This window comes from Triticum aestivum, chromosome 5A, assembly GCF_018294505.1.
Source record: "Triticum aestivum cultivar Chinese Spring chromosome 5A, IWGSC CS RefSeq v2.1, whole genome shotgun sequence".
In the NCBI taxonomy this organism is placed as follows: Eukaryota; Viridiplantae; Streptophyta; class Magnoliopsida; order Poales; family Poaceae; genus Triticum; species Triticum aestivum.
Window position 1 is genome coordinate 600,471,531 of NC_057806.1, and position 16,656 is coordinate 600,488,186.

General features: G+C 42.8%; 1 protein-coding gene across 4 annotated transcripts; it reads right to left on the reverse strand.

The window, feature by feature from the left end:
• Positions 1 to 333: 333 nt before the first annotated feature.
• Positions 334 to 10,759, reverse strand: LOC123105188 (5'-nucleotidase domain-containing protein 4). 4 transcript variants are annotated; one of them, XM_044527201.1, is made up of 18 exons: positions 10,350 to 10,759; positions 9,515 to 9,777; positions 8,940 to 9,017; positions 7,823 to 8,043; positions 7,472 to 7,564; positions 7,153 to 7,236; positions 6,868 to 6,984; positions 6,683 to 6,773; positions 6,553 to 6,609; positions 6,324 to 6,377; positions 6,133 to 6,190; positions 5,970 to 6,014; positions 5,671 to 5,747; positions 4,673 to 4,743; positions 1,309 to 1,369; positions 992 to 1,051; positions 836 to 898; positions 334 to 749 (listed from the first exon to the last, which is right to left on the reverse strand). In XM_044527201.1, the coding sequence occupies exons 1-18, from the start codon at positions 10,492 to 10,494 to the stop codon at positions 627 to 629; spliced, it is 1,761 nt and encodes a 586-aa protein (XP_044383136.1). In that variant the 5' UTR covers positions 10,495 to 10,759; the 3' UTR covers positions 334 to 626. The 4 variants fall into 4 exon arrangements, 2 of the variants coding, with proteins under 2 accessions (XP_044383136.1, XP_044383137.1); XM_044527202.1 differs by lacking the exon at positions 5,970 to 6,014; XR_006450730.1 differs by lacking the exons at positions 334 to 749; positions 836 to 898; positions 992 to 1,051 and adding an exon at positions 3,204 to 3,344.
• Between the last annotated feature and the right edge of the window lie 5,897 nt (positions 10,760 to 16,656).

Here is a 16,656-nt window from a genome sequence, read left to right on the forward strand (position 1 = left end):
TAACATTTCCAGGTTGTCATTCACCCTTAAAATAGCCAAGAATTAAATTGTTTTCAGTAAGAGCTATTAGGGTTGGGCTTCTGTAAGGTCAGGTCACACATTCACCAATGCTGCTGCAGTGGTGTCAAGCTCTAGCATTTCCAGCTATTTGAACGAACCAGTACACACAAGTAACAGCTTCGTGAGAAACAAATGGCTCAGCCTTTCAAACATTGAACCAAATGGCCCTCAAATTTCACCCTCAAAATTCATTAGGGGTTACAGACCTCATTGGGATATTATCAATTGTTATACAGCACTTTAAATTCAGATGAGCATAGCCAAGCGGAGTAATAACCAAATTAAATTATTTACTTTGAAAGTTGAAATGATCAACATTCAACATTGGTTTCATTTGCCCCCTGTTAGAACATGTTATGTACAAAGCAGGAAACCTGTAAAATTTCCTATCAGCAACTATAGTATATAAACATGTAAAATGGGTGAAGTTTCACCAGGTAGACCTCATTCTGTTGTGTGAGGTGGTAAATATTTGTTATTCAGTATCATGCTAAAATTGCGTCCATATCTTGCTTCAGCCTACACCTCAAAGGAGAACTTCGATTCCACATGAGCACAAACTAGTTCTACAGGCCAAGCACATCGAACTCATGGGGCATGTAATCTTCGCTTGGACGGTAATACTTGTTGGGAGAATACAACCCAAAGTCTGTAACTTGGCTGCAGTATAGGCATGCAAATCTCTCGACCTGAGGAATGTTGACACAAGCAAAAGTAAGAACATTTCAGTCGACTGCTAAAATTTACTGTGAATGTTTTTTTACAGGCACATCACCTGGTGAGCAAACCGAGAGTTTTGGTACCCAGTCTTCATAAGCTGTCCCCACACCTTGTGAAACTGGACGGAAACAAATAGTTATGTTTTTTTTTCAGGGGATATTTTTACACAATGACGAATGTGACCACAAAGTTATGTAACTTGACAAATTACCTTCTGGTGATGTTGCATCTGAGCATCTCGGAGAAGGCAGCGGATACCCTTCAGCTTTTGCTGCAATCAGAGAAAAAACTACCACGAGTTAAAAAGCAAGCTATATTATACAGCATGAGTCATATAGAGGGCACGGTAGATGCTACCAGTTAGATTCATGTGAAACAACTACTCCCTCCGATCCATATTAATTGACGCTGCTTTAGTACAAAGTTATACTAAACCAGCGTCAATTAATATGGATCCGGGGGGGGGGGGGGGTACTAATTTCTTCTAAATACCCACCAACCAACAAGACAAACAGAACAAGGACTTACCAGTAGATTATCATGCTCAGATAACAACTTTCCCTTCTCATTCTCTGTAAGATCTTCAAATCTAGAAAACACAAAGAGGTTAGACATAATGAATTAGATATAAAATAAAAATAACTAAGCAGAACTGTTTTATGCACTATAAACAGAAATGGTACTGGGTAGTGGTAAACGTTAAAATTGCACTTTGACCATATTTTTTTTTGCGCTAGGCAAGTGAAAGTTTAACACTAACTTCACATTAAAGCGTGCACAATGATTAGAAAGTTTGTCTTTCTACATATTAAGTGCACAAAATTTTCCACCTAAGCTCATCGCCTCATTAATGTCATTGTTGTGATTTTTGCATACCTTGCATGCCAAGGCACAAATATATGCGCGCCTTCTGAATTACTCTTGTGCCATGTTATCTTCTTCACAAAATAATAATTAAAGAGTAAATTGCATTTTGGAACAAGCCCTCCAAGGTGATGACCGGTTAGAGGAGCATCACACATGTAAATGGGTGGAGAAGCCTGACACGAAGCTTGCATAAGTCGTTTCAGACACCATCAACGTCGGCATGCTACTGCCACTTGGAGACAGGAAGGTCAGCGCCAGATCCGCTATGAGAGGCCACCCATTCCTCCTTGCCTACTAGCCCAAATGCTGCCGACCTAGAGCAACACCCCTGCAAGCGACGCTAGCAGCTTGGAGCTTGCAACCTTTTTTCCTTTCTTACCTTCGACCTAAATGCTCCTTCCCTCTGGCTTTCTTGCTGAGTTTCGTCGGCTCTAATAGTCCAATCATAACCCTCATTCCCAATCCCTTTGGTTTTTTTTTGCAAGTAATCCCTTCTCTGTTTGATAAGTTAGTAAAACGGAGTTCGACAAACTTAGGAAATAGCAAGCAGAGTTTTTCACAAAGCATTTGACAGATCCTTGAAACGCGTCGTTTTTCATCCTTAAAGTGTGTGTGATGGTATTAGCATCTGACATAATCATTGAGCATTCCAAATGCCACCAGGTAGCCAAGAATGTACGTGATCATTGACCGAGGAAGCAGAGATCAATATTGTGGTGGTAAAGAAGCTACAAAGGCAGGATCTAGACAACCATTGGCCAATTGGAGACAGCACGGACATTGAGGCCTCCTTTGGTTTGTAGGAATGTCATAGGATTTCTATAGGATAGGATTTGCATAGGAAAATTTCCTTTGAGACCCTTTGGTTTGTAGGAATGGATTCCTATTCCTATATAGGATAGGAATCAATCCTTCACATTTTGGAAGGAAAAAAAACATTAGCTAAGACTCAATGGAAAAATTCCTATCCTATGGATCAAATGACATCTTTTTCTCTATAGGAATTGAGATGCATGTCATCTCACTTCCTATGATTTTCCTATTCCTACAACATTTATATCCTATGAACCAAAGGAAGCCTGAATTGGAAAATGACCCAAGTTGCAGTAACAAAATGAAGCATAAAAAACCTCTGTTTGAAACAACAAATTGGTCGGTGCATCACATTCAACTTAAATTGAATTTCCTAAGTAAGGAATTTTACCATTCACCCTTTTGAAAAGCGATGTGGAATATCAATACTCTCGGAAGAGATTAAGATTCAGAGGAAGGGCAGAGGTAAATCAACTGTGCAAGAGCGTGAATGATAAATCTCTCGCGCTGCAAATCCAAGTCAACTTGGAATGCGATGCACCACTTGCTCTTTCACACTAATAAGAGTGTAGTTTAGCACAGGGGCGACTCAAATGGGCAGGGGGCGGTGGAGCACGACTCAAATGGGGAGGGGCAGTGGGGCACGACTCAAATTGGGAGGGGCTCTGCTAGAGTAGGCTGTCGAAGAAGAGAAGGAACATGAAGGTGGTTGTTGCTACTGAATGTGGCCTACTTTGTCTTACAATTGCTTGTCTTGAGATCCACGGTGTCGCTCCAAGCACGCAGCAGCCTCGCCGCTGATTTCTTTAATCTCATCGCTGGTGAGAGTTGGTCATTTGTTGTGGTAGTGTTTCTGCTTCTGCGTTTGCTCTCAGGTATGTCTCCTACAGAGAGAAGTGATAAAAAATGATGCCATGGCTGTTGGCCCCAAAGGATCTATTGATGGACAAAGATTTCAAACACGCATACACAAATAGATGCACACCCTTCAGAAAGACAACCAAAAAGCAAACATTGTTTCAACTCAACTTGGCTTGGTTTATTCGTCGGTCATATGTATCTTTCATGAGGGTTCTGAATGCGAACAATTTAAATATGTGGACAAAAAACAAGCAAATATTAAGCATTATGAAGTTACACACCAATTAACCTCATGCACGCTCTAAGAAAATGTCCAATGCTTTCACACTAAAGCTTCAAGGGTACAATTTGACCATTCATACGAGGGCCAGCTTGAATTATTCTAGGAGCATTTGAATGGTTAATTCAATACCCCAAGGAAAATTAGTGTTTAAGTATCGGAGAATTTCTTAAGAGTGTGCAGAGTTAATAGGTGCATACATTCCCAATGCTTCATACTATTTGCCAAGTATTTGTTCACATATGTAAATTGATGGCATTCTAAACCCCTATGACAGCTACGTACAACCAATGAAGAAAAGAGCACAAGTTGAGTAAAAAAAACCTTGCTTGATCTTCATCTTTCATAAAGGTGTGTGTGTCATGTTGTATATGTGTATTTGATATTTTTGTGCAACATTAGATCCATTGATGCTAACAGCCCTAGCATCTCCGTTCACTTGTGGCCACTTCTCTTTGCAAGACCCAAACTAGAGAGCATACGCAACAGCAGAAGCACTGCCGCAACAAGCGACCAATTCTCACCAGAGAACAGATGAACAAATCAGCGGCGAAGCTGTTGCGTGCTCGCGACGAAACTGTGGTTCATCTCAAGACGGCCAACTATGAAACAAAGTAGTTCACATTCAGCAGCAGTATGCACCCGCATACATCTCCTGCAACTTGCACAACCATGAGCTTCGCATCTGAAACATCATTACCATCCACGTTCTGACCTTCCTTCCATGGACATGCAGGTAACTCAAGCACGCCTCTAAAAGGAAGGTTCCAAAGTACTCTCTTTGCATTTAAATAAAGAATTATGACCCTACTGAACACTGTTTCACGATCATTAAATAGTCTCGAAAGTCCAAACCTTAAACTAGTTGCCCTATTTGGTGTATGCACATAATGAGTTACTTCCATTGATGATTTGATCCATATGCATAAAAATTGTAATGATTCACAAAATCATTCCTATAAATTTTGGTTCATCTATAGAAGTATTTAAGTAAACCCTTAAATGTTGAATCAAGAATATCTTAAATGTGAGTTGACTCAAGGCGAAAAGTACCAAAACTGATCTACTTACTGAAGAGACCATTCAAGGCGATGGATCGTGTCTTCAACTGAATCACGCTCCATTCTAAGGTGTCTAAGCTCCTGAGTAGGGTGACAAGCATAAAAAGAGCCATCAAGAAGATTGCCAACACACAGATTGAAAATAAAGGGAAAATAAACTCGAATGCATACTTATGGCGAATGAGATATTTATTTTGCGTGTGCACCTTGCCTACATTTTCCCGTAATGATGTATTAACCAATGGAGCTATATTTTTAGAAAGAAGTTCATCGCCCTTTTGCTATGCTTTCCTAACATGAATACAGAAATAATCTTTTCTGCCGCTCAATTTCTTCTCATAGTACTACTTGTGATGTGCAACCACACTCAGAACATTGTGCCTATGTGAGGGGAAACTTCTGAGTTTGCAAAGCTTTCGGGCCAGATATGCCAACTAAAATTCATCCCTAGGGTGTAATCATGGGTGAAGTTTCACTTCTACTAATCCTAACAAACTCCTTGTTCTGACACGAACTTTATTAGACTATTCAAATCTCAGACAAAATCTCATAAAATCCTTTCCGGGTCAAGACTATAATCAATTTAACAAGCAGGGCCAATAGTGCTGGCCGCAAACAACACCTATAGTCCAAAGGTTTCAGTTCTAATAATCCTCAAAAACGCAAACCTTATTAGACTGTATTGAAATCTGAGATAAAAACATAGAAGGCCCTTTCCTGGTCAAGATTATAATCAATTTAACATGCAAATCTGAACAGTCACATGCAACTTGGGGTCATCAAAGTTTAGTTAAATTTACCACCATTAGAAAGCTGTTGTGCCACCAAGTTTTGCTGCAGTTCTAAAAGCAACAGTTCTGGTGCAACACCAGCTCTCATGGAACCACAATGAAAATCTTACAGACTGCTATTTCCGAATCATGCAAAGTTAAGTCTGTTATAGCTTGTGCCCAGTTATTATATGTTGCCAAAAGTCATTTTCAGGATTACTGAGTAATATATCTATACCTTTCGAGTAGACTTTGATTCTGATTGAAGCTTCACCTCTTGCTCCAGCTCAGGTATTACCAGCATAGTCCGCCAACCTTTTAAATAAACACAGCACATAATCACTGGAGAAATGGAAAGTAAAATGCAGAATCGACCACCAACCACAACTCAGAGGACATCCGTAACACAGGCCGACTTTTTAACTAAGCATCGGTATCTACTTCATACTGAATTTGACACCATCAGCAGCATCGATGATGAGTGCAGAGAAAAAGAATAAAGCACTTAGGATTCATTGGATGGTGCTGTGTAGTTACTTGAATTGATCAAGCATGCACGCAAATTGGCATGTGTATTTTTACCTATAAAATACAAGAACATCATTAAAGCTTCCACGCAATCAAAAGTACCAAATTGAATCAATTTAACAGCAGGTGGCAATTTCAAGTGTACTAACATTATAGATTGAATAACACATACCTAGAACTTTCTTGCTGCGGAGTATGTCTCCATATATGTGATCACCAACATAGAGGATCTATATGGTAAGATATTGCATTATTTGATTTGATTAATGGAGAATTCCAAGTAAACAGGAAACTCATTGCAACCAGCCACAAACAGAGAAATACAGCTAACATGTACCAAACCTACAACAGACAGAAAGTTACCTGCGAACTAGAAGCAACAGAAAGTAGTCTGTGAAGATGACCAACATTGCCTCCCTGGAAAATAATTTCTTCGCTTATTAGAGCAAGACACATAGCGTAGCCATTACAAGTACATTCACGAAATGCTAATTGACCAGGTAGACATTTGCACTATTAGGAAGTAATAAGAGAGATTTTTGTATTCTAATTTTAGAGTTTTACGCACATACAGAATCAGGAAAACACGTACCTGGTAAACTTTGTGAATTGGTTTTGGCTGATGTTGACTTGATCTTGGGCTTCCAATCTACATAAAGAACACATATATTATAAAACATGGTTCAGAGAAACAGGTTAGACATTAAAACCACTTTACTTTCCTGAAGATCAGCATTTAGAAGTTTCCCAGAATCAGGCTCAACTTCAAACAATCCTGTTCGGTTATCATCATGAAAAAAGCTTGGCTTTGAACTGAAAAGTTCAGAAAGGATGGGCTTGAGTTGAGAAGGAAGATAACTAAGCATAAATTTACAAAAATAAAATAAAATAAACAAGATATACCAACCTGCCTGTTATAACAACATCAAAATACTCAAGCCACTTGTGGTTGTGACTTGAGCTTACATCTGACATATATGGCCCACATAGGTAGTTCATGACAACATCAGTGTAGTCCCATAAACTGCATAAACAAGCTCATCTCCAGATAGTAAGAGACAGAAGCTTAAATTTGAAGATGCGAAATGCAGCCAGACAAAAATGATCAAATTATTTCATTTGTCCATCAAATAAACTGCCTCGGTTTGGGTGGACATCTATCAAACCTGAAATGATATAAGGAAGAGCATACCTGTTTGTCACCAAGAATGTGGAGCGTCCAGATTTTCTAAGCATTTGAAGCATCGGTACAATTGCCAAGTCTTCATTGATATACCTGGCAAGTTTGAATACACAAATCAGCTATGCCAGTTAAAACCTAATTGTATAAATTCTTACATCATAAACAATGGGGGAAATATACGCAGGTCTATAGGCATGTGAACAAACAAAAAGAGAACAATACCAAATTATTGCAAAAAAGAAAGAAAAACGATGTCCACTCATTGTTGTGCCTAGCACTATGATCTAGAATAACCACTACATGGTTGTTTAAGATTATACAGAACTACCTGCTAGGTTCCTTTGCAACCATTCGTTTTAAAGTTCCATCACGATGACACAGATCAACCGCAGACCTCACATCTCTATACATATGCGCATAGCTGTAACAACAAAATAATCCAAGGTAACAAGTACATTAGCAATATCAATACAAGTAAAATGGAAGATGCAGATCAGAATATATGGAATAAAATGTCTGCCCAATATTTTACATATGGGCAGAGGAACAGAGGAAAATGAATAGACAAACATATGTGAAAGCATAATTTTCACCTATGCTTGCCAATATCCATACATTGCAATCATTTTCAAATCATTTGTGAAAGAATAATAACCATATATGGATCTAATGATCATACTCAGTGCCTGAAGGTACTTTTGCAGGATTGCTGTCCATGAAATCAACAAGCTGAGCAAACAGATAGGCTTCACCCAGTGAGAAAAGTGTATCTATAAGGGCATAATCAGGTTCATCGAAGGAATCCCTTATCAATGTACTCCCATAAGCAGCAACTTTTTCTTCCTTCGACATCTCCCTAAATCCATGGTATGCAACTTTTACATACTTGTGCCGGTCCATCTGATATTGCACACATAGTTAAAATGGCAGTTAAACTGACCACTGATTCAGAAAGTATAAAAGTAAAATTAACCAACAGTAGCAAGTAGTGAATAACCAGTGGGAATTTAATTTATGCTAGGTCTATTTTGTGTTGTTGCTGTTAAGCTTCATGCACTAGCCAATGCAACCAAAGGTCCGAACTGATGGAAAGGGGAATCCACATATACACTTCAACAGTTGCCTCCTACCATGCAGAACTTTTGCATCAAGAGACGATTGAATATTTTCAACATGATGGGAAGTGTTTAGTGAACAATTGGTGTTTTCAACTGTCAAGAAGTATGAATAGGGAACTACAACATGCAATCTTATAGTGAAAACTAGATATAAAAGTAAAAACAATAAGGTAGAAATTAGGTCGGCACTAGTATCATGCAAGCACAAACAAAAGGTTCCAGGCATCAATGTAAACGTGGAACTTTGATCTTGTAAATAATAGGGATGCATGACCCCTTTGTTGGTAAATACAAAAAATTGCTCCCTGTCTACCCATGGGTTTCCTGCATCTTGTTCTCATTTTTCTTAATTTAGATCCTATGCCCACTGCTTGCAAAAGTTTTTGAAGAGATCAGTCAAACATTCTTAAGTTTAACCAGCACTGAATTTTTTTACCAACATTGGTTACATGAAATTTATATTACTAAATCTGATATGAAATATTTTTTAGTGAATAATCATTTTTATTTGAAGCAATGTACTTTCACAGAAACTGATGGTCAAAGTTCCGCCTTGTACATCATGGCAATATCCAAAACGATGTACATTTTTTATTAGACAGAGTAATGTTGTTTCTATGTGTCACAAGTTCATTTTCAGTCAACAAAGTGAAGTGAGTTCAAGCAAATGCAGCGGACCTTCAAGATATTTCCTCTTTTCTTATCAAGAACTAGTCCTCTGACCATATACTTCCAGTCAAATTGCCATGTCAACAGCTGCAGAATGAAACAGAGTAAATCCAATTCAGAACAAAAACTTGCAAGCCAAGAGAGTATTAAGCCCACAAGTCTCAGCATCAAATTGCTAGTCCTAAGAAAAACTAAATGTCCTTCACAAAGAATTCCACACTTCTGTAATAAACAGATATTCACTTGATAGTATGAACCTTTTGCTACTACATTAATGCAGAAATTGGTGATCCTTCCTAAGATAAATAGCAATAACTAGCATAAAATTCTTTGGTTCAGAGCAGCAACAAATTTCATGCATTTATACTACCGAACAAAATTCATGGTCCAAATCATGGACTATCACAGGTGGGAATATTGCTCAAAAGTCGAAACAGGTAAAGACATGATGTTGGTACTGTGTTAAATGCAACTATTCAAGTTACTTTGAGGCAACCATGAAATCCTGACACAACAACAGACCCCAAGTCCCTATATCAAATCTAAAATCACATAAAATGGGAGAAGTAACTATTGACATCAACCTCCTCAGGGTAGTTGAGATCCTTCACGAGCTTCTCAATGGTGCCATGGTAAGCAAGGGCCTCGAATGTCTCAGGTTTGTACTGCGCAAGAGTGTAGTCCATATCAAATCCTACTGCGGTGATGTTCCTCATGTTGAGAGACCTGTTGCAGAATATCTGCTTCCCGATGGAAATGCTTCTCGGCTCCACCGACGGCGTTGACCAGATTGCCCCGGTTGAAGCTGGTTCCACAGCGCCGCTATCCATCCTTAGAGCACTGCAGCCTGATACAAGGTGAATAGACCAAAGTACATCAGAGATATCACACTGTAATTCAGTGGTAGAACTCGGTGTTTCAACCAGGAATTCAAGCAAGGTCGGTGAAAGTCTAGCGATCAACCGATCAAAAAACGTGGCATAACTGAAACTCTGCCACATTCAGACTTCCATAACGACACGATCAGGAAACAGGATTTAAACCGCATAATTCAGCCAAACTGAAACGAATTCCAGAGTATACTCAGCAGTTCAGAAAAGAGGCCTGATCAACCCATACATACGAATCCCAAAATCTCATCGTAAACGGATACGAACCACGAAATCCTTTAAGACGGGCACAAAAGCAGAGCAAAGCATACACGATTATGCTTCAGCATTCGCCCATGGACCCGAAACCGGGTTGCCCCTCTACAGCCTAGCACTAGCAGGACTGGCCTCGGATCAAAACCAACATTCTCATATTTACGCAGCACCAAAATTAGAGAGGAACAGACATCGCTAAAATTAAGCGTGCCACCGCGAAACCGACACAGAAAAAAACGCCCGGAATCAACGAATGCTCGTCAGAAGCGCGCACCTCTGGGGGCCGAGGCCGAAGCGGTGGGGGAGGAGCACGAGGCGGGTGACGACGACGAGGAGGAGGAGGAGGCGAAGAAGAGGAGGAGCGGAGGCGAGAGGGGCGCGAGGCGTAGGGCGGCGGCGAGCGGCCTCCTGGAGAGCATGTCGCCTTAAATAGGCGAGCGGGGGTGGTGCGGGTGAGGAGGATGACGGGACGCTGTTGTTGGCGGGCCAGGGGGAGAATAAATGGAGTGGGGGGAATCCGAGGGGGTGGGAGCACCGCCGCGCGGCGGCGCCATCTCACCGGAGGGCGGGCATTGGGCGGCGGGACAAGTGGCGCGGGGATCGGGTGCGGTGCGGTGCGGATTCGGATGCCGCGTGCGTCGGAAGCCAGCAGCGACCGCGGGCGACGGAGGGAGGGCGGAGGGGGGAGGGAGTTCCGGGGGCGAGGGGAGGTGGGGGCTGGAGGCGGGGCCGCGGGGCAATAATGAGGTCGGGTCGGTTCGTGGGTGAGGGAATAACAGAACGGGTGGTTCGGCTCCCCCTCCGGGATTTTCCTCCGGCCACACGCACGCTCGCCGCTCTTGCGCGCACGAGCTTGATTTCATCGTGCTTATCGTGTTATTAGGGTGACACGTGGATACCTTGGATTTTTCTTTTGCAACTGCAAAACAAAATTCTTTAGGTTTTTTAATAATGTACTACTAGAAGTGTACTACCTCCGTCCTGGTTTATTGATTTTCTTCGTATTTTGTGTCAAAGTTTAACCATAGATTTAACTATCAAAATGTCAATGCATTGCATGCCGTGAAAAATTAAATAGATTCATATTTGAACATGGTTTTCGATGATATTATTTTGCTACATATAAATTATATATTATTAGTTTAAACTATGGTTAAAATATGACGCTAAATACAAAGGGACTAATAAATCAGGACGGAGATAGTAGATTATTATTCTTTCAGTGTGAGACGGTTGTGGTGACTTTCGTAAATCTTAAAGCCCCACATTTTTTATTTTGTTTTTGGTAGTAGGTGTTATTTGAATGTGTGTGTGCGCGCACGCGCGTCTACGTTGTAATCGATGTTTTTAAACAAAGCTCGTATGGGCGTGAAACAAGATCTACTAAAACGTAAGGAGTTTGATAACCGGCGAACTTCTGATTTTTAAGAAATCCTAGCGGATGCCTTCGGAACCGTCAGATCCCGATAGAACGCATGGCAATCACCCTGCACAATGTGGCTATTTTTCTGCCTTTTTTGTACTACATGGCAAATTTCGCTTTGGAGCATGACGACAAATCTCTTACAAACAACATGGCAATTTTCTGTTTTGGTATGGCAGTTTTGGACGTTCGTGAGAAAATCTTAAAAATCTGACGTTAGATATTAGGGTAACCTAGATATTAACATTTCTCAAATGTAATATCTGAATTTATACGTGTACATCACATCGGCTCAACACTTGTGTGTTGCTACAATGAACAAATTCTTCTACCATTCATGTCATGTCGAATCATATCAACTAGTGATCTCAAATTTGGTTGTCTAAAACCACTCGCTACTCGATAGCGATGACACCTGATAACTCATCATCTCACCCACTTTGCAACAGATTTTACTACTGGTGTAAAAAGAGAAGGTGATACACGACTGCCTCCACCGACTAGAAGTTATAAGAGTAGAGATAGTACTAATGAAATCAACAGCATTAGAGATACACATGTGCTTACGAGTAGCTTTATTGACATAGAAGTGAGCTTCCAAAATTAATATGGATGGCATACCCTTAATGGAAGACTTTGTGGCATTTGTATACCAATAGGACATTACTTGTCAAGTCAAAATGACCGATAAAACGATATGGATGGTTTTATCGGCAAGACTTTTCTTCTAGTACAACTAGGGAGAACAATTTATATTTGGTTAGGTCAGTTTTGTGCTCGCATAGTTACCGAGTATACCTGTAATTGACACGTAAAAGTTATCGCGTGAGTCATGACAACGACATGTATGATAGTAGTGAATAAGTGGGACTAGGAATATGTAGTCATGAAAAGGAAGATAGGGTTACGATTTGGAATGAGAAGAATTTAGAAGGTGACGCAGAAACGTCGAATACGAAGAATAAACCAAGCGGCGACAAGGATGTTGCGGTTTTATGGAGCCTATGGGCTCAACTTATACAGAAGCATATGCGCACCTAGAAGCTCGTGGAACTAGAATGTCAGATTTTAGTGGGATTTACTAAAATGCAAGGACTTTGATAACTAGTGAACGTCGGATTTTAAAAAATCCTAGCGAAGGCCTTTTGGATCGTCAGGTCCCGATCAAACGCATGGAAATTATCTGCGCGGTGTGGCAATTTTCTGCCATTTGTTTTTGCACTTGGCATACTTACCTTTAGAGCATGGCAAATCTCTTACAAAAACCCTGACAATTTTATGAGGTTTTTTAGCATGCGCCCTCTATCTCTTCTTTTCACATGGAAGGTAAGAAGGTAAGAGTTAATTAGACAGCTACTTAATTAAATCAACGGCTCAGATCTATCATGTGCTTCTATCTCTCATGTGAAAAATGGAGGTAGGAGGGACCATGCTAAAATTTGCCCAATTTTATATGCTTTTGGCAATTCTGGCGGTTCGCTGGAAAAAGTTAAAATTCTAATGCCAGCTTTTTAACATTTCCCAAATGAAATAGCTGAATTTGCAATATAGATCGCACCGGCTCAACACTTTTGTGTTGCTACAAAGAACAAATTCCTCTACCGGTCATGTCATATCGACTCATCTCAACTAGTGATCTCAAATTGGTTGTCTAAAACCACTCACTACTTGCAACGATGACACTTTTTATACTTGATAAACTCACCATCCCACCCACTTTGTAACATATTGTACTACTAGTATAAAAAGCGTAAGTGATACACGACTGCATCCACCGACCAGAAGTTATAAGAGTAAAGATAGTCCTAACGAATCGTTATCACTAGAAATGCACATGTGCTTACCTTATTGACATAGAAGTGAGCTTCCACAATTAACATGTCATGGCATACCATTAACGGAACACGTTGTGGCATTGGTATACCAATAGGACTATTGCTTGCCAAGTCAAAATGACCGATAAGAAATGATATGGATGGTTTTATCGGTGGGGCTTTTCTTCTAGCACAACTACGGAGAACAATCTACATTTAGTTAGATCGGTTGTATGCTCGCATAGTTACCATGCATGTAATCGACACGTAGGAGTTATCGTGAGTGATGACAACGACACGTATTTATAATAGCAGTGAATAAGTGGCCGGGGCTAGGAATATCTAGCCATGAAAAGGAAGATCGGGTATCGATTTGGAACGAGAAGAATTTAGAAGGTGACGCGGAAACGTCAAATGCAAAGAAGAAGCCAAGTGACGACAGTGATGCCATGGTTTTATGAAGCCTATGGAGTCAACTTATACGAAGCATATGCGCACCTAGAAGCTCGTGGAATTGGAATGTGTTTTTCTCGATGGTCCTTCATATATATTCTCATGTAGTAGTAGATATACCTGTGAGCAAAGCAAAGAGCTATATCATCCGTGCGGATAAAGGGCGGCGGCACGCCGGGGAGCATCGCAGCTGTTGAGCAGATTCTCCCACGCGATCTGCGCCGTGGATTCCACGCTGGCTTTGGATCGAGAACCCATGGAGGAGGAGACGAGATGAGCACGGCGGCGTCGCTCTTGGCCCCCGTCGACCGGTTGGATTGGGATGCATGATGACATGTGGACATGTCTTGGCGGGAGCTTCACGTCACGTGAACCACGTGGTGGGTTTTAGTGCCCTGTAAAATAGTCGCTTTTGTATGCTGGCAAGATTGCTTATACTGGCAGGGATAAGTGATAACGCATCGTGGCCTTTCCGTTGAACTTTTTTCAGTTGTGTGCTGTTTACATTTATAGCCTACTTTGCTTGTGGGAGTGAGAGCGGCGACAGATCTGGGAAGAGGGGTACAGCGCATCGGAGATCTGATCTAGAGACTAGCCGGAGAAGTGGTAGAAGCGGTTTGTCGTTTTTCTCTGTTTAGGCTGGGATTAGGAGAGTGCGATCAGATTAGATTAGATTGGACTGATCGACAGCAAAGCAGGGATCTGATTCATGGCCGGGAGACCGACCCCAACGCCCAACATCCGGTGTCGATCGCGCTGGCATCCGCATCGAATGAAAGATGCCAAATCAGATGGTATCTTTCTCGGAGAGTTTTCACCGTACGTACATTTGTTGCGGCTAGGAGAGAGGAGGACGAGTCGATGGATTCCAAAAATGCTTTCGCGGGCCTGGAGAAAATTAAAGGAGGCGAGCAGAGCAAAAGTTCGTGACGGCACCCTGGCATTTCGTCTAGTTGGTACTACCATGGATTCCAGCAATGCGTTGTCAAGTTCAAAAAAAAAAAAGCAATGCGTCGTCGTTCGATCATCTCGCTTCCTAACCGATCCCTAGCGGCCGACCGATCTGGCGTTTCGCCGGTCGCTCGTGCCCCGTCGGATGGAGGCGAGATCGAGGGACATGCGCGCGTGCGTTTATTCCCACCCACGCAACGCAACCATGTGTCTCATGGGGTCTGCACCCTCAAACGGCCGCGCATACGGATGGACGTGTCTGCGGGCACTGACTAGTCAGTCCTCCAATCATGTCGTCTATATCCGTTTATCTCATATCTAATACCTTATGTCCATGGTAAACCATGCAACGTGAATAAAACTACGTTGATCATGAATTGAACATTGAAATGCACATTCCGACACCAAGAGATCACCAACGGATCTCCAAAAGAACACTAAAGTTCACATAATGCACATAAACGACATATAAGTTTAAACTACATTACTAAAAGCTTGTAATTAAAGGTGAAGACTGCGGATCTTCACCACTTCCTCGCCAGCCCCTTTACCCTTTCGGTCGACGGTATAGCGTAGGCGTCCGCGACTGGTGGTGGACCGTTCGAGTTGTCATCGGAGGCACCGTGGTCATCGTCGTCGTCAGACGAGGAGTCAGAGAGGACGATGAGCCCTTTGAGCAGCCGGACGGTCCTGTCTTGCTGCCGCTTGAGCTTCGCCACCCGAGCAACCCCCGTCGCTGCCTCCACCGCCTCGCGCTTCGATTGCTCAATGATAACCCGGAGCACCTTGGCGTTCTTCCGACGAAGCCATCGAGCGTTTGTCCCTGTCGTCGTAAGCGACCGACGGTAGACCAAACGAGGAGCTGCTCGTCCTCGTCGGGCTCCGTTGGCAACCCGACGCGGCGGTGCACGAATTGCCCCGCCGCGTCCTTCTTCCTTGCCCGCTGCCTCTCATGGCGGACGACGCGCGCCTCCGATTCCGGCGTGCGCATTCAGGCCGGTGGAGTGGGCACTAGCTCCCACCGCTGCCCTTGCAGAGCAACGTACGACGGGGGAAGAGGACAGTGGAGGGGTGGCGCGGACCGCGCAACAGGCGTGAAGCTACGGGTGGGCCGGGAGGGGCCAGCTCCGGTGTCCGCGCTGCATCGACGGGGGAGAGGCGAAGCGGCAGATCCGGAGCTGCCCCATGTCCACCTTGGACCTCTCGAGGGCAATGCGGAGGGCTAGCTCCTCGTCAACATCGAGGACGGAGTCGAATCGACTGCCGACGCTCGACATGGTCGTCGGAGTGGATCGAAATCGAAGAATCATAGTAGGAGGGAAGAAGATACGGAGCGATAGCGGCGTGAACTAAGCTAGTGTTTCTGGATTGGGGGTTTTTGTGGGGACAGAGTGGGGTCGGGGTGGACCGGGCTGATATGGCGGACGTGCCCAGGCATGGTCGAGCCGCCCTACATTTGGGCTGGATATGAGGGGCACCAAACAACCCGGGTGTTTGAGGCTGGTTTAAGGCACCCGGGTGGGTTGATTCTTTTTTATCGGGCCATACGCCCAAGCGTGTGAGACGGACTTGGGATGCCTTGTTGTAGATGCTCTTGCGCTAACGCGCTGACCTAAATAAACATTTTTTGTCCGTTTGAGTCGACTGTAGGGATGGCGTCCGTATTTTGTTGGCCAGTGTGCCCAATGGCATTTGACTTCAGTTTTTTTGGCTTTCAATTTTGCTCCCACGTAGGTAGGTGTAGTGAAAGCCTGACCACATTATCCGGACCACGGAAGCCATCCAACGCGGACTTGTATCGATTCGTGGGACGATCCGGACACGATTTCTCCCATAAATTAGAGACAAAGTGGGGGGAGGTTTGCGGAAGTTCAGACACCCGAAACATAGAGCTCCGACACCCCTGGCCCATTCCCCCTCCCGGCCTCATTTCCTTTGAG